The sequence below is a fragment of the Sesamum indicum genome, linkage group LG3 (genome assembly GCF_026168435.1).
Source record: "Sesamum indicum cultivar Baizhima isolate 11 linkage group LG3, ASM2616843v1, whole genome shotgun sequence".
Lineage (NCBI taxonomy): Eukaryota > Viridiplantae > Streptophyta > Magnoliopsida > Lamiales > Pedaliaceae > Sesamum > Sesamum indicum.
The window spans coordinates 21,721,341-21,739,523 of record NC_142659.1 but is presented as its reverse complement, the minus strand read 5'-3'; the positions used below and the strand labels follow the sequence as shown (position 1 = coordinate 21,739,523).

Here is an 18,183-nt window from a genome sequence, read left to right as displayed (position 1 = left end):
AAAACATAGATATATTTGAGACCCGCCCCACTTCATTTTGGTAGAACCCAAACTCAGATCCATCTCAAATAAAAACCCACCTTGCCTCGGCTGTTATGCCAAATTTTCTAATAATAAATATTTTCTTAAATTAAATTATCTGGCATGACTCATGTAGAAGAATAAAAAAAATGGGAATGTCTATACTTGCTAACTCATCAATTCACATGTTTTTCTTTTATAAATATTATTTTTTAAAATTGAATTGTCATAACCACTATATTTAATACATAGTGTATGAAATATAAGCAAAATACATTATTAATTATTCAAATACAGATATTATTCATACTCATTTTTAAATATGTGAATGAGTGAATAAATACTAAAAATTACTAAATTTTAAAAATAAATAAATTATTAATAATAATAACTATATTCAAATTTGAGTGCGGGACAAATTCGGCCCAAAACTCGGGCCAGGGTTCACACAAATGAAACCCATATTTACGTGGATCCGGATCCATTGCCATGCATAAGCAATAACGCCTTCAAGTTCCCAGTTCCCACCAAAAGCATCGGATGCCAGCCTTTTCTCAGTAAATACAAAAAATTAAAATAGTATATCCCCGAGAACAAAAAGTGTTAAAAGAAAAGGAAAAATAATTAAAAAAAAGGGTTGATGTATAAATAATAGGAGCAGTGAGCACTTGGATCTTCCTCAGTGGAGCTTTTGCCACCAACCCCCAAGATACAGTCTTTAATAATACACCAATTACAACTTCTCTCTCTCTCTCTTCCACTCTTTTCTCACTCCTCACCCCAAGAGATAACAAGAACACAGAGCTAAAATCAAGAAATTGTGAAAAGAGAAAAGATGTTTGCAGCAGAGAATGGTTTAAGGGGTGACCCAAGATTGAAGGCCATTTCTGATGCCATTAGCGTTGTGCCCAACTTCCCCAAACCAGGTTTTTTACACAAAGATTTAGTCTTTTACACTTTCATTTTTCTGTCACTTGTACACACTTTTTGAGTTCAAATTTTTGTGTCTGTGCATGTTTGATGTTGTGGTTGACAAGTCTTTGGAGAAATTTATTGAAAAATCAACAAGTTTGATATACTTGTTGTGTGATTATTTATTTATTTTTTTAATTTTACACCAATCCAACGTTTTATTGCGTATTGCATTTGAGGCATAATTAGTTCAGGTCCGACAAAACTGGACTAGAATTTCTGAAATATATGTTGTTGGGTTGTGTTTAATATTGTGTATTCTTGTACCTTTTTGGTTGTCTTGGGCAGGTATCATGTTTCAGGACATTACAACACTTGTCTCTGATCACAAGGTCTTCAAGCACACTGTTGATATCTTTGTGGAGAGATACAGGGACATGGGCATCTCTGTTGTTGCTGGTACTCTGTTCTTTCTTACCCTGTAGTTGTTGTAATAATATGAACCGGGTTGTTCTTCTCCAAGGTTCTGCACTTTTCTTGAATTTGATTGAACTTTACGTATCTGTCTGGAAAGATTATTTCAGACAAGTTTTGGTGGAAAAAGGAATTTCGTTTTCTTGCCTTTATAAGTTAACTCTTGATTACAAAAGTTGTACTGGGCAACCAGCTTAACTTTTTGCCAACTTTTAATCAGAGTGATTAGGGGTGGTACAATGCTTACTCGACGTGCTTTTGGCTGAATCTTGTCGTAGGTGTCGAAGCGAGAGGCTTTATATTTGCCCCTCCAATTGCGTTGGCAATCGGTGCCAAATTTATCCCTCTGCGTAAACCGGGGAAGCTGCCTGGTAAAAGTTTCTATTTTGACTTGAAATTTTGGTGTTCTAGCCTTATAAGACATGATTTTGGTGAAAATTGGTAACTTTGTAGCCAATTCAATAGCCCGAATACAAAATCAAGAAGTTGGCTTTATTTAAGTTGTGAAGTTCTTAAACAGGAACTGCTATTGCTATAGAGATTCATATGCATTTGCTTTGTCTAGTGTATGAACATTATGGATTTTGTATTTGTCCAGGTGAAGTTATTTCTGAAGCATACGAGCTCGAATACGGTAGTGATTGTTTGGAAATGCGAGTGGGTGCTGTAAAACAAGGCGAACGTGCATTGATAGTCGATGATTTAGTGGCAACGGGAGGGACCCTCTCTGCGGCCATAAGGCTTTTGGGTGAGGTCCCAAAATTGTTAATGTTGTTTCCATTTCGAATCATTGTGATACATATTGCTTCAGACTCACTTTGATGGTTCTTATTTGTCTAGAATGTGTCGGTGCTGAGGTTGTCGAGTGTGCATGTGTTATTGGATTGCCAGAGGTAAAGGTAACTACAATGATTCTACTCCTAGTGACATTGTTGTTCTATTGTAACATGATCAATCATTGGACTTGTTGGGCAGACACCATAGGATTCGAAAGAACTAAAATGTAATGAATGGACAGACTAGGCTTATGGATACATAAGCAGTAATAAATAGTCAAGCGCCCGAACTTCATATGATGGTACTTGTCTTAACATGGGAAACGCTGTTCTGATTTACTCATCTTTGGAATTGCAGCTGATAAATCTGTTTACGTTATGTTTTCTCCAGAAGTAAGTTCGATTCTGGTAACATAACACATTGTCTCTTCTTTTACAGGGACGGCGATTGTTGGATGCAAAACCATTATATGTCTTGGTGGAACCTCGTCAATAGAACTTCAATTTCTGGTACCTCAGACGCATTTATGTCCTAATCTTTCTGTCCGTCGGGCATCCTAGATATTATTGCTCGACTCACAATTATAACTTGTCACAAATGAAAATTTACTGCAAAATAGTCTTTAAGCAACTTCGTCTGACATCTCAATTTCATTTCTGCTCATATCAGAGCCGGAGGGGACTTGAGACAAGTACATTGTGTGAAGCGGATGCTGACAGCTCATGAGTTTGTGGGGGGAGTTCTGTCGAATTTTACCGGCATTGCATATAAAGAGTGGTCATGCAAAGAGTTCTGTCGATATTTGCGTCCCACGTCTCATCCATCCTTTGCTTTCGATCAACTTAGCCAGAACTTCTCGGCGGAAATAGTTTTTTCTCGGCCATTTACGTTTTCTTTTCTACGAGGTTTAGTTCCTCCCTTGTACTCAATTTGTGTATTAAAATTACATTTTATCAGTTTGGTGCATAGTGCATTAGGTTTCATGTGTTCATAAATTTTAAGATAATTACACTATCATCTCCTAAAATTTGGTATAGTTACACATAAACTCCTTGTAATTTGAAAAATTACATCTTACATTCCTAAAGTTTGCTTCCGTCAAACAAATAAATCTTATTTTGGTTAGAATTTACTGAATTCGCTGATATTAACAAAAAAATTGCATAAAAATTGATATTTATCCTCGATTGACTTATTACTAACTTAATGCAGGTCAAACAATTTTTTTCAGATTACACTATTCTTATAATGGTGAAAATATATCTCCTTACATGCATTAATGCGTGAAGACGTCTGAGAGTAATTTGATTATAAAAAGGTTTATTTGGCCTGCAATAAGTCAGTAATAAGTCAATCGGGGGGAATATAGATTTTTTTTTTGTTTTTTTGTTAATATCGGCAAATTCGATGAATTTTGACAAACAAAATAACTTATTTGTAAGACGAAAACAAATCTTACGGGTCTTAGATGTAATTTCTCAAATCACAAGAAATCTACATGTAATTATACCAAATTTCAGGGAAAAGGAGTGTAATTATCCTAAATTTTATGAAACATATTGGATATAAATTAACTAGTTTTAAAATACATAAATATGAAAAATTGGACCCAGTTCGATCAAATTCAATTCATTGACTATATTTACATTCCATGATCTATTATTTGTTTACGCAAATCATCTATGTATGTTTGGATGATTATATACACTTTGAAGAATTACACTTACACTCCCTGAGATAAAGGTGATTCTATAAACATACCCCGATTAAGGCGGATATCCCGTGTGTTGCAGGTGAGTAAACAAGGCCTTAGTGGATCCACGCCAACTTGATTTGAACAATAAATTTGGTCTATTTGACACTTACAGTGTGACTAATTAAATTTGAGCAAATTTGATTTGAATAATACATATATACATGTGTAATTTTTTTTATAAAAATGATCAAAATTTGTTTCAAGATTTAGAGGTGAATATGAGTTTTATGTTTACACGTTTGTAAACATAATCATGCTGAAGAATCAACGTAAAATTGCCTTTGAATTAGACTCGTGCTAAATGGGGCCTTGATTAATATTATATTTTATATACAAATAATAACAATTTTATACACATAATGTATTTATAAATTTGAAATTTGATGTTTTATGTTGATGGTACAATGTCAATCTTTTAACTTTTTAATTCGAAAAATATTTTGTTTTTTTATTTTATCTCAAGTCGTTGATTGATTTTGAAATATTGTTTTACTATATATCAAATATTATAATAATTTACTATTTATTTTAGAGACATTGCTGTATTTAAAAAAATAAATTCTGAAAAACATTTTGTTAAATTTGAACCACATGTTCAAATGCGATTCTTGCCAGATTATTGGCGTGAACTTTAAATCGCGGATCGGTGGTAAGGCGATTATAATGAGTATTTACGCTCTACGAGGCGCGTGCAAACTGTTGAAGTTTCTCAACTCCCACCCGCTATAAATACCTCCGTCCGCCGAATGAAACCAAACGCTTCTCCAGAAAGAAAGGCGGAGATAGAAGAAAAGTACGTCTCGACCTCAAAGGAAAGCTTGGAATCTCCAATTGCATCCCTCAAAACCCTAACCTTAGTTCCTGATTCGATATACTTTTTTTTACTTGAATTTCGGAAGAACGAATAATCTGATTGTGAGAGATAAAATTGTTGAGCTAAATCAATTTTTTTAAAGTATTATAATTATAATAATGTCTGCAATAGTGTGTGGAAAGAGATCGTTCTTCGATGAAACAGAATCCGCGGCGGCGTCGCCGACGTCTGCATCGCCTCCGGCCTACAAGAGGTTCCGGTGCTCTTCATCCACTTCACCGGTCCGGTTTACTTACTCGCCGCCGGTACAAGCGAGTCCGGTTGATCGGCTTAAGGCTTTGTTTCCTGATTTGGAATTTCAGGTGAATGTTACCCTTCATGTGGAGCTTTTATGCTGGGTTTATGAATTCTGTGGAGATTAGGGCTCGGTGGACCTGAATTGTTCATGGACTATTTCGTTTGTCTACTAGAGATGATTAATTTTAGTTAGCGTTTTCTTGGACACTAGGGTTTAGCGTTTATTGCCAAATTCTACTCTTGTGCATAAGATGAATTTATTTATCTATGAATTGGTAACTCCGCTGAAATTTGTTTGATTGGGGAGGTGAATTCTCATATAGCTTTCCAGATCGGGAAGGTGAATTCTCATATGCCTTTGCAGCTGTTTGTTACTATCAGGGATCACAAACCTGTTCTTTTTAAAAAAATAACTCTATTGTTTAATTGCCTGGTTGTTGGCCTTTGTGATTGCTGCTTTGGCGATTATTTTTGCTAACTTTATTCCATAAATAAATTTGCTAAAATTAATTTTCTTTTGCTTCCCCTTGCTCAAGAAGATTACTGCCCTCTCATCATTTTCGTAACTATTTCAGCTTCTAGAGAAAGCTTTAGAAGAGTCTGGAAATGACTTGGATTTGGCTATTAAGAGCCTTCACGAGCTTTGTCTTCAATATTCAGAGGGCAACTCAAACTCCACTGCTGAAGAAAATGAGATTATGGGAAAAGGTATGTCTTTACATTGCATGGACAAAACAAGGGCATACATAGCTTGATATTTGGGGTTCTATCCTACTCGCGTGTCGTTTTGTACGCGTGTCATTGTAATTGTCTGGTTCATTTATTACACTGTTTTTTTAAGACAGGTTTTTGCATCCATATCTGTCTCATTATTGCATATTTGATGTATTTATTCTGATATATGATTCAGTTGACTTACTCTAATTGCATACATGGGATTAATTCATGTCGAGAGTTGTATTACGTGAGTTTATCCATCTTGACAAGTGTTTTAGAGCCATGACTGGTTCACCGGGTAACTATTAGATAAAAGATAAGGATCCCTGGAATTAGCAGATGGATGATTGGATCAGTTTGAATATAGAGAACATTGTTCTGCATCTATAATATATTCATCAGATCTGTCTGAACTAAGCTTCGAGCTGCACAGCAGCATTTCGTTGAGGGAGGGTAAGGACTGAAATTATTTTACCGATAGGAAGCAAAGTGCCTTTGGGATATCATAAAAAATGGTTAACAGTAGCTTTGAAGCTCTACCAAAAGAAATACTTTGTTAAGAGTGCACGTGCATGTGAAAAGATCGGCATGCCAAAGGTTTCATGACCTGGCATGTTAGTTAACTTGCCATTATTTGGTCTCAGATGAATGGTTTTTGGAAGAAGGTTCCAATTTTGCTAGTTAGTTTTAATGTTTTGATGTTTATGCCAATAATGCTTAGAGGAAATTGTATGTTGTCCTTATTCACCATACTGCTAATTAGTCCTCAACCCCAACTGTTGACCTGGTCTTTGCGTAAATGCTTGTTAGCTTTCTATTTTTATTGCAGATTTTGACATATGTGGTAACTATGATGATGCATAACTGGCAGGTGAAATGCCAACAGGTGGGGATACAGTTCCTCTGCAGGAGCCTCAGGTCCAGAACAACCTGCCTTCAGATGGGGCGGAATGGGTGGATTTGCTTGTGAAGGAGATGATGCATGCTACTAGTATTGATGATGCAAGAGGCCGTGCTGCCAGCGTATTGGAGAGTTTGGAGAAATCCATAAGCTCTCGGGCTAGTGTTGAGGCAGCTCAAAATTTTCACAAGGTTCGGATTCATTTTTTGCCTCAATTATCTATTTGATTTTAAAGTATTAAAAAATTGTAGATGGCAGTAGATGCTGGTGGAAAGATTTGCTGTTATAATCAGTCCAATTTGAATGAAAGCTGCAAGTTTGAACATATATCGTACCATGACAGATATGGTGGGTGAAGTTTGTGATGCGCCGCTTGGCCCACTTCATGAACTATGCAATAAACATATTAAGTTCTTCTTAATGGAGAAAAGATGTTTTTGAATTTGGTGTACGTAAGTGGTCAGCGGAAGAAAATATTGTTGTTGGTTTTGCACTACCAGCAAAGCACGAATTTATTTCTTGTGAAGCGAAGAGTCCAATCCTATATTGTGTGTTTACAGTTATCTTCTTATTCTTCTAGGAAAATGTGATGCTGAAGGAACACATTGAGACACTTCTTCGAGATAATGTCATCCTTAAACGTGCTGTAGCCATCCAGCATGAACGGCAAAAGGAGAATGATGAGAGAACCCAAGAGGTGCAGCAACTGAAGCAGTTGGTGGTTCTGTATCAGGAGCAGTTGCGAACACTTGAGGTTGGTGCATAACTTCACATAGATTTTGTCTTTGGGAATTTGGTTCTTGGCTGCTTACAACTCCACTCATTATATTTTGTCAGTTACATGATCAATTAAAAGAGATGACTGCAAAAGCATATAAATACGACTACTATTCCCATATAAAAAATTGGAAGAAAATTTACAGGTTTAAGCTCCATCTGAGATAATAACCTAGTAAATCTCTTGGCTGGATTGCTGTTCCTGCAGGTGAACAACTATGCGTTGACTTTGCATTTGCGTCAGGCTCAGCAGAGCAACTCCATCCCAGGACGTTTCCATCCAGATGTATTCTAAATTTCAGGTGATTGTCAGTTCGTGTGCTGCAACAGCCGCTGCTAGATTTTATATAGGTTGTGCCACAAAATGTTTAATACAAAAGTTATGCATGTTGTAAAAACTTTGATCTTTATGTGAAGCATTTCCTCAAGGACTGGGGTCATGTCAAAAGTTATGCAAGTAATTTATGCTTGTGTCTTCCTTTTTGGTGCTGTCTTGTGATTTTCTCTTGCTTCTACGGGTTGGCTGTTTTTACTTCGATATATTTGCTTGTCTCTCTTCTAGCCTGGTTAGAGCCCAGCTGTCATAGGATGGCATGTGGTGTAACAAGCACCGCTATAAGTCCACTGGATCGTTGTCTGAAACTGTGCATGTAAGCTTCTCTTGGCGTTGCCAAAATTTGGCCAGTTTTCTTGATGGGTCAGCGCTGCCAAGTTCCTATTCGTATTGTGACTGGGGATTTGTGAGGCTTTCCCACTGCTATTGCTTTTGGTGTTCAAAATTCTGTTCATGCTGGAGCTTTGGCCTTCTTTCCACATTGATAGAAATTCAGATGGAGTCGAAATAAGGCAACTCAAGAGTTCTCTGGCACCTTGCAGTTGGCTAAACGGTTCTCCTTTGGGGCGGCCCATGTGTAGGGTGCATAAATCCAGTGCATTCTAACGACGGTTCAAACAGATCCTAAAATTCCCACAAACGCATTATCCTTTTTTATTTTTTTAATCCAACAGTTTCTATGTTACAAAAACAAAGAGAAACTCATTAAAAAGAAACTAGAATAGCTAGTGTGGTCTTGTCCATGACCACCTTCTTACAATTTTTAAAAATAACGTAAAATGATCCTCATGTTCCCTAATGAATTCTCCAAAGTGTCCAAATCTGAAGTCTGGTTTCGTGGATGGCTTTTGTTGTATGATTTTTCGAGAGATTTATTCTGGTCTATCTGGGCAAAACTATATTTATGCCTATGTATGGTAAGAATGAATCATTTTTTATTCAGATGGTTTTATGCTTGATTTCTTTAACAATGTAAAAGCCATGTTGACGGGTAACTTATAAATACACTATAAGCAAGTCAAGGTTCTTTGGGCTTGACCTTTTGTCAACTAGCTAAATATTCTTGCACAACAAACATGAAAGGCCTCAAGGCCCTCAACTTCCAAATTGATTGGTTTCATTTTGACGTCCAACTTTATTTCTCAACTTACAAAATGACTGATCTTTCATTTAGGGTTTGTTTATTATCCCATTAGATCTGATAGACCATTTTGAGGTGCGGTTGAAATTATTATGAGAAAAATTCTTTGTTTCAGTGGTTCAACTTGCGATTTTGAGGCTTTGATATGCAAGCTTTAGAATGGAAATTTGCAAAATAATCATTTGGCATTCTTATACTCAACTCAGTATGTGAATAAAAATTCAAAAGTAGTAAGGCAATAAGACAATGCAAGCATAGTACAGTTCTAGCTTTCGCGTGCACAAATGTAATGAAGAGAAACCCTCCTCGAATGATGAGCCCGCAATTTATAGATAGCCTCTTCCATCTCCTGGAATAAGATTGGATGCCCATGAACTCTAGGGGTACTTATTCTCTAGAATTCCGCCTTCTTCGAGGATAGGACGGCCTCCTACGGACAAGGAGATCTTTTACGGATAAGATTGTCATCTTTGGATAGGGACATCTTCTACAGATAAGAACACCCTTGAGACCTTGGCAAGGTGGTTGAGGCGATGTTCTTTTGCAATTAGAATCTCAAGATCTTAAGGTCGGTACTCTAAGCTCTTGGCTGGAGGCGCCATATATCCATGCTAAGGTGTTGAAGCCATATCGACCACGTGGTTGACCTCTCTAACGTGGGTTGATGCGGATGCCCTCTTGGCGACCTAAGGAGGCTGTTTGCATTGGGCTTGACTGTGGTTGAGCTTTCATGCTGGCTGGAGAATCTTGGGCCTGAGTGTCCTTCATCCTCAACTTGGGCCCCTCTTTGGTTTAGTTGGTTTGTGGATACCACAAAATGATCCTAAGCTTCCTCAAAATTTGGATAATTTGTTTCAGTATTCTTATAATTATATCCTAAAATTCACCATTTTTTTTCTCTCCTACCTCATTGCATTTTACTATTGTGCTTTTCATCCAACTCCGAGATCATCTATTTCCTTTTCTTCATATACATAGATAATAATTAAACTGTGATTTAGGTAAGAGATTGCGATGAGCCCCAAGACAGTTCAGTTCGGATAAGTGTTTGGGATCTAAGAAAATAAGTAAATGTTAGACTTATTAAGAAATCCTCAGTTAAAACCTTTGGTACTTAAATAATCAGATACAAGATAGAGGGAAAAAATAAAAAATATTCTCTAAAAAACAGAGTGTAGGCTCTAGAGTATTTTTTAAGGTCAAATATCCATATTTATATACATCTACTTATCGTAATTTTAACTTTTCATTTGTTAAACAATCGATGACAATGATTCTAGATCATCAATCTGGCTTAGTGCGAGTGCCACCTAACTCGGATAAAAAGTGGTCAAATCAACATAATATTTTAACATTCTTTATTATATAAAAGCTCCTCTTATTATACTCCAATCACGGACTATGATGGAGTTAAGGTACCGCAATTCTGTGTGCACGGGGGCTTCACTTCTTGCATCATTTTTGAAGATAATGATTTTACATATTCGATCAGATTGCAGGCTGTTTGTCTTTGTGTATGCAGATTTCGTGAAATGTAATATTTGCTGAACAATTATGAGAAATAGTGAGAATTTGGAAAAAGCCCAATTGATGAGACAAAGCTGTTTAATGGTACTCCTCTTTGACCTTTGATTTTAAGGTTGCATTTTCAGATAGAAGGATTTGAGATTATTGATTTCAAATCTTTATTAATAAATTATGTAAATTTTTTTAAATAATTTTAAATTTGAAGGACTCAAATCCTTTATTTTTAATTTTGGACTATGTTTATTGAATATTGATGGATTTTAAATTGCGTCATTTGAAATCCTTTCGCTAAATTATTTTCTCAAATCCAAATCTATCAATCTATATGTATCCTATCAAATCCATCAATCCAAATGCATTATAAATTTATTTTGTGAGAATAACAATTTGCTTAGTAATAAAATGGCAAAAATGATATTTAAGGGCATCAATGTAATTACAATAATTGATCATAAAATTCATCATATAAAGTAAGCACTACATTATTCTACACAATCTTTTTTCCATCATTTAGCTAAATATTTTATAAATTTTATTTAGGATATATTATAATAAATATTTATAAAATTTATCATAATTATAAATACTTTATTATATTTAAAAAAATTATAAATATTCTCTTATTACAACTCGTATATTTATTAAAATATTTGTAGTTTTAGAAAGTATTTATAATTATAATAAATTCCGGAAAAGCTTATTATAATTTAGCATTTATCCCTCTCAAAAAAGGAAGTGGGCTTGCTACTTGACGTTGATTTGGGCTTAATGTACTATGTTTAAGTAATATTCTGGTCCAAAGTGTTGAAAGGCGGTCCATTTTCCGTTCGACGCCGTTTCGGTTGTTTATACCACACAGAAGACAGCTTTGATTCTCCAAATCCACCTCTCCTCTCCGGCGAACCCTCTCTACATCAAACCCGTCCGTCCGAACCCTAATCATAATTCAGTCCGTCCAGTGAGAATTACAAAGAATCAGCGAAGATGGTGCTCGCGCAGTTAGGGGGGAGCATTTCGCGTGCTCTTCAGCAGATGAGCAATGCGACGATTATTGACGAGAAGGTGCTCAATGATTGCCTCAACGAGATCACGCGCGCGCTTCTCCAAGCGGATGTGCAGTTCAAGCTCGTCCGCGATATGCAGGCTAATATCAAGAAAATCGTCAATCTTGATGATCTCGCCGCTGGTCATAATAAGCGCAAGATAATTCAACAGGTGAATAGAGGAAGTTTATTATTTGACGGTTGATTTGTCCAATTTGGGTGGGCAATTTTATACCGTTACTTATCTATTTGCTTCAGGAATTGAGGGCGTGGAAGAAATTTTAGTCCGAGAGATTAGTTTGGCACGCATGAACAGAATTAAAAATCTTGTTATTTGGAATTTTGGTATGAGGAAATTATCTGTCTGTTTTAATGAATTGGGAAAGTGAAAAATGGGGATATGCTAGAATGATGAAACAGGAGTCTCGCTTAATAATTACTTAGCTTTGTTTTTGAGATTTCTATTTATGATTATTTGTTAAATTTTGCCAAGAATTTGAGGATTTTGCGCTTCCCTTTTTTTTTTTTCCCCCGACTTGTGTTTCTGGGGGTGGGTTGGGTCATGGCATTGAATTAGAAACGGATTGGAGCGTAATTCGATTTCTGTTTCTGAGTTGACAGGTGGATGGTTTTAAGTGTGAGAAGATGAGGTTGTGAGTGATAGTTTCGTACATGTAGATTTAATTATTGTTTTCTTGATTGTGAAGAAAGAAGAGGGAAGTCATTTTGTTCTAAGTATTAGCCCAGAGTGGGACAATATAAATTGTTGAGATTGAAAATTTATAAATTTATGATTGTCCATAGACTTGCCCATGTGTGAATATGGATTTTGATACTGTTGTTGATCTGATTAATTTCTAATTTTTTTGTTATTTTCTAAGACTTGCTGATGTTGGGTTGTTTCCTATTTGAAGATACTTCTTATATTGGTTTAGTTTTCTGAAAATTGTGTTGCATGTGATGAGTGCAGCTCTCACATGCCAATTTCTTGAACTCTTGGTCATGGTAGATGGAGTTTAGAGTATAATTTTGATTGTTGCTTGCTGGTCATTATAAGCATTGTGTAATTTGATGTAAGAGTGACATGGGAAAAGCATTTCCAAAGATGTTAACATGATATATATATATATATATATGTAATATAGGCTGCTGAAAACTTACTGGGTTTGCTCTATTTTTGTTCCAAATAAATTTCAGTTGGTTCCTAATAAAAATTGTAGTTCACTTATTGTTTCCCCTTAAGATTTTTTATCAGGTAAAAATCAGAGAAAATTAGAGGGATTTTCAATCTAACATTTTGTTCGTTGGAAAACAGTTACTAGATATGGCAGGATGGTTGCTGAAATTAAGTTCTGTATCCTATTGTATAGAAATATAGGCTTGAATTCTATTGTATAGAGTCTAAGTTGAGGTTTCTAATGTGATTTAGGACAAGAATATCTAAAAAATTAGCTGGGAACTCTATTAGTGTCCTTCAATCTATAGAGAGCATAATTGATACTTGATGGTCGGAAGAATAATATTGGGGCCTTAAATTATTATTGGTTGTAAGAATTAAAAGCAGCACCAAATAATTGCAAAATCTCATTTTCAACTTCTTCCATCTTGGAAGTTTCACTGCATAATCTAAGGAAGTTTCTGTAGCAAACATGGGAATTCTATTTTTCAAATGTTCTTTCTGTATGAATCATTAACTAATTAGGAGTATAGATATTCAAAATTGCTTAGAAGTTTTGGTTTGAGAAATACCAGCATTGAGACCTGTCTCAAATCCCCATGAATTTTGCCCCAATCTCAGTATCTATGTATTGCGTGTACTTGGTCATATATAAGCTAATTGGTTTGCTTAAAGCCACTTAGAATATAAGAATGTGAACGGCACGTGCATGAGTATGTGAGCTTGTGATCGTATCTGCTCATGTTAAAATTACCGTTTTACGGCTTTGGTGTGTTGTGTGATTATCACAAATTACTGTAGTACTGTTATTGGGCGCTGATTAAGTGTGTCCTGATTTCTCTATTCATACTTCTCTACTCTTGTTAGAAGCTTTCTGCTCTTTTTGTAGGCTATTTTTAACGAGCTGTGCAAGATATTGGATCCAGGGAAGCCTTCATTTACTCCAAAAAAAGGAAAAACTAGTGTTGTAATGTTTGTTGGTCTGCAAGGTAAGCTGCTATGATGACATGATGTTGATACTTCATGTTAGTCATTTTATTTGGATTTTATGTGGCATTCTGCTGGCTGAAAAGTCTATAATCTTGTTAATGGCGTTCATATTCTGGAATTGTGCGTTTAATGGACTCAAAATGAGATATTGCATATGCATAAAAGCTACAGATGCTATTGTTGTTGATTTATCCTCATGGCTTCCTTCTTATCTTTGAGTGAAAGGATTAATTGTTGACGCATACTTTTTTCTAGGATCGGGGAAAACAACGACATGTACAAAATACGCATACTACCACCAAAAAAAGGGCTGGAAACCTGCCCTGGTTTGTGCAGATACATTCAGAGCTGGTGCTTTTGACCAGTTGAAGCAGAATGCTACTAAAGCTAAAATACCTTTCTATGGAAGGTACCCCTTTTTTTCCCTATTATTTGTGGATTAGTTATTTCTTAGATCTACAAAATGTTGTCGTGAAAATCTCCTTATTATACATACTATTAATGAAATTTATTTTCCTGAGTAAATAGATGCTCCTACCTGCCATCTTGGATTAATTTTCCTGAAGGACCAAGTTATTGTGATGGAACTTCAATATAGTCACACAAATGACTCCAAGAATCAAGATAAATCAATATAGCTAGACCTTTTCCTGTTTAGGGGTTCTTTCTGTTCGGTCGGTGATGGGGGGATTAAGGGTACATAAAATACCGAATAATATGTGATTAGATGACAAAATAATTACTCTTTTACAGTTGCTACTGTGAGAGTTATGAGCAAAGTTGGAGATATGCTATGTTTATCTTTTCCTTGGTATGCAATGTGTTACTCGAGGAGACTATTTCCAGCATTTTCTATCTTTTTCCTTTTGTTTCCTTGTGTGGTTGTAGACTGAATGGAGATCAAGGCAACTTTAGGAAGTGACTTTGTGAGATATACACAGGGAATACTCTATGTCTCCTGTTTGCTGGCTTTTATTTGGTCTAAATGTGCATTGAGTTGGTGTTACAGGAAAATATGTGGAGTTGATTTTATATTAATTCAATCTACTATCAATTATTGTAGAGCATATCTAGATTTTTTACCCTTGTGGATAAAGCTTACTTGAATACGCTAAAGCATGGATGCTGATATGAAAAGAATGTGGCCTTTCTATGTGGACTATTTTGTAGGTAAAAAGAATTTGTTACTTCATCTACATCCCCACCACATCTCCTTTGGACAATGAATAATTTTCGATGTATATTTTCAAAAATCTTTGATCCAAATTTACAGAGTTTGCAGTCATTCTCAGTTTGTGGGATGGATAATTTTTTCATTCCTATTTGATGCTGCCGTTGTATACTGTAGATTATCTTGTTTTCCCTTATGAATTGTAAATTGATATACTCTGTAACAGCTACACGGAGTCAGATCCTGTTAGGATTGCAGTTGAAGGGGTTGAAAGATTTAAGAAGGAAAACTGTGATCTCATAATTGTAGATACCAGTGGACGTCACAAGCAGGAAGCAGCTCTTTTTGAAGAAATGCGTCAAGTTTCTGAAGCAACAGTACGTATTTCTGTTCACTACCTGGTATTTTTTCCCCCTATTTTGGAGTTTCTACTTATTAATGATTATGTTATCATTCAAATATTCCAGAAACCAGATCTTGTTATATTTGTCATGGATAGCAGTATTGGTCAAGCTGCCTTTGATCAAGCCCAAGCATTCAAGCAAAGTGTTGCTGTTGGAGCTGTGATTGTCACTAAAATGGATGGGCATGCTAAGGGAGGTGGCGCCCTGAGCGCGTAAGTTTAGAAAACAAATTTATTGAATTTCTCAAGTTAAATGGAGTGGCAACAAAACTGATGCACGCCAGCTCTCCTGATATGCGGTGGCACAGCCTCTACCCTGGAAGGGTTAGAGAAGTTCACTTGGCATCTGGCATCCCCTCTTTTATTGTATCAGGGGTAGGAGAATCTAATTTATTGCTGGTAAAGATTGCCGAGTCTTTTCAAGATGAAAATGGACACGATTCTGAGATCCGAGAGTTAAAAGTTTATGAGAGTATCTGATGCGATTGGATAAGATATATGGTTATCCATCTTCTATTCAACAATGATAGGAATCTGAGTAAACTCCTGGTTCAAAACATTGACCTTTAAATATATAGGTTGCATCACTTGATTATGTAGGATAGGCATGAAAGTAGGCTGATTTACAGAAAGGATTTAGATACACAGAAAAGTACCTGTTCTGTTAAGCTCTTTTATGGCTTCCAACTATAGTGACATCTATCCATGGAATATGGAATGCATCTTCATATCTTAAAAAATTGTTAAACAAGCAAGTAATGATTGGAAATAAGCCTTAACCAGGCGTGTCAGCAGTAAGTTGCACATGTGGCTGATGGAATGATGGCATCAAAGTTTGGAAGTATCTTTCCAGTTGTAGCTTTGGTTTTGCAGATGCATTGAAGTTTTCATTCACATACAGAATACTTACGTGGATTGCATACAAAAATCACCGTAGTGTGCTATCTGTTTGATCTTTCTACTCAATTTGCAGAGTTGCAGCAACAAAAAGTCCAGTCATATTTATTGGGACGGGTGAACATATGGATGAGTTTGAAGTATTTGATGTCAAACCATTTGTTAGCCGTCTTTTAGGTTTGCTACTCTGATCATAGTTGAGATAATTTGCTTACCACCTGTTGTTCAAATAAATAACATTAACGTTTCTCTATCTGCTTTGATAGGCATGGGTGACTGGTCTGGTTTCATGGACAAAATTCATGAAGTTGTTCCAATGGATCAGCAGCCTGAGCTCCTGCAGAAGCTTTCAGAAGGAAACTTTACTTTGAGGATTATGTATGAGCAATTTCAGAATATCCTTAAAATGGGTCCTATTGGTCAGGTCTGTCAGTTGCCTACCTATTTCCATGGAATTTTCTAGCCACTTGCTCTATTTTCTAGTTAGTCCATCATGCTATGATTTTTGTTGGTTAATCTACACCACTCCGTCTTTTAGTTCCCCAGCACTTTTTTGCTTCAATTTTCAATTGAGAAATATGCGGAATAATCTTTCCAAGCATGTTAAATGTTTTTCTTCAATTTGGTTCACAAGTTAAAATGCCTTATATATTGATGTTGCTGCACAAGGACAATCTTGGAAAGGATTACTTGCAACAGAAATTGTGTAAATGAAGGCCTGGTAATTAATGGACGGTGTGATTCTTGCTTTTAATATGGATTTATGACAGATATCAGATTATTTTCCTACTACCAATGTTTTGTGTCTGTTAGTTATATTGTACATAGTGGGAAAGAGATATTGGTATAAGCTATCTTTTTAATGGCTATATTTGATTTTGTGATAGTTTTCAGCTACCATTACTCCCTCGTGTCTGTTGCATAGTGCATGTGCATGTGGAGTTGGTAGGCAGTAGATTTTTGCTGTAGTTGCATAGTTTACTTAGACAACTTTTTCTTTTGTAGGTATTCTCCATGCTTCCAGGATTTAGCCAAGAGTTGATGCCGAAAGGCCGTGAAAAAGAAAGCCAGGCAAAGATTAAAAGATACATGACAATGATGGACTCAATGACTAATGAAGGCAAGTTTGTTACCAAGTAATTTGCTTGAATGTTTGATAAGTTAATTGTTTAAAGGCCGTACTCTAATTTACAAGTAAATATTGCAGAGCTGGACAGCACCAATCCCAAGCTCATGAATGAATCACGAATCATGCGGATAGCTAGGGGGTGCGGTCGTCCTGTGAGGGACGTAATGGAAATGTTGGAAGAGTACAAGCGGCTGGCCAAGATTTGGAGCAAGATGAAGGGACTTAAGATACCAAAGAAGGGAGAAATGAGTGCCTTATCACGAAACATGAATGCTCAGCACATGAGTAAAGTCCTGCCACCACAGATGCTGAAGCAGATTGGCGGGATGGGCGGCTTGCAGAACTTGATGAAGCAAATGGGTTCTGCTAAGGATATGATGGGTATGTTTGGCGGTGGGGAGAAGTAGATCTGGTCTTGTATAAATATAAGTGCAGAGAACAAGTAAAGTTCGTGTTCGAGCTTGTCAGAATTGTGGATTTGAGGGCTTCTGGCCTCCAAGCTGCTAATGACGCTTGTTAATAGCCAAAACAGATTTTGATGTCCAGAAAAGCTTGTCTTTCTATAACTTGAAAAATTACAGTTAAAGAACTGTCTGTTCTGTATTAGACAACTATTTATTTTTTGGGGAGAAAAAGGATCTTAGAGGAAATTGTATGCTTACATGTAAAAGAATCATTTATGATGACATCTTTTTCATTTATTTGACTTCTGATACCTGATCATGATATTGTTGAGAGTTCTTCAAGAACAATGTTTGGATCTCGTGGAAGAGGGATAAACCAATTATGATCTGTAAGCTGGGTTTGAGGTTTTTTATGGGTCCTCTTGTGTCGTTAAGGGAAATTTTATTCGAGCCCAGTCCTTGTTTCCTTGAATATGAGTGGCATATATTGTCTGATGGAAACTTCATTTTGTTTCTTTGAG

General features: G+C 36.1%; 3 protein-coding genes across 4 annotated transcripts; all 3 read left to right on the top strand.

The window, feature by feature from the left end:
• The first annotated feature begins 710 nt into the window (after positions 1-710).
• On the top strand, positions 711-3,140 carry LOC105158369 (adenine phosphoribosyltransferase 5). The gene is made up of 7 exons (XM_011075111.3): positions 711-947; positions 1,282-1,392; positions 1,686-1,778; positions 2,006-2,155; positions 2,248-2,306; positions 2,623-2,693; positions 2,854-3,140. Exons 1-6 carry the CDS (start codon positions 857-859, stop codon positions 2,677-2,679), a joined length of 561 nt encoding a protein of 186 aa, XP_011073413.2. The 5' UTR covers positions 711-856; the 3' UTR covers positions 2,680-2,693; positions 2,854-3,140.
• Positions 3,141-4,684: 1,544 nt separating this feature from the next.
• On the top strand, positions 4,685-7,929 carry LOC105158368 (uncharacterized). 2 transcript variants are annotated; one of them, XM_088878034.1, is made up of 5 exons: positions 4,685-5,116; positions 5,627-5,759; positions 6,655-6,860; positions 7,250-7,423; positions 7,655-7,929. In XM_088878034.1, the coding sequence occupies exons 1-5, from the start codon at positions 4,913-4,915 to the stop codon at positions 7,739-7,741; spliced, it is 804 nt and encodes a 267-aa protein (XP_088734160.1). In that variant the 5' UTR covers positions 4,685-4,912; the 3' UTR covers positions 7,742-7,929. The 2 variants fall into 2 exon arrangements, with proteins under 2 accessions (XP_088734160.1, XP_011073412.2); XM_011075110.3 differs by having other exon boundaries at positions 6,640-6,860.
• A 3,343-nt stretch (positions 7,930-11,272) lies between these two features.
• LOC105158367 (signal recognition particle subunit SRP54 2) lies at positions 11,273-17,981 on the top strand. Its single transcript, XM_011075109.3, has 9 exons — positions 11,273-11,663; positions 13,558-13,657; positions 13,914-14,067; positions 15,056-15,206; positions 15,297-15,445; positions 16,206-16,306; positions 16,396-16,553; positions 17,135-17,249; positions 17,337-17,981. Exons 1-9 carry the CDS (start codon positions 11,433-11,435, stop codon positions 17,663-17,665), a joined length of 1,488 nt encoding a protein of 495 aa, XP_011073411.1. The 5' UTR covers positions 11,273-11,432; the 3' UTR covers positions 17,666-17,981.
• Positions 17,982-18,183: the final 202 nt, after the last annotated feature.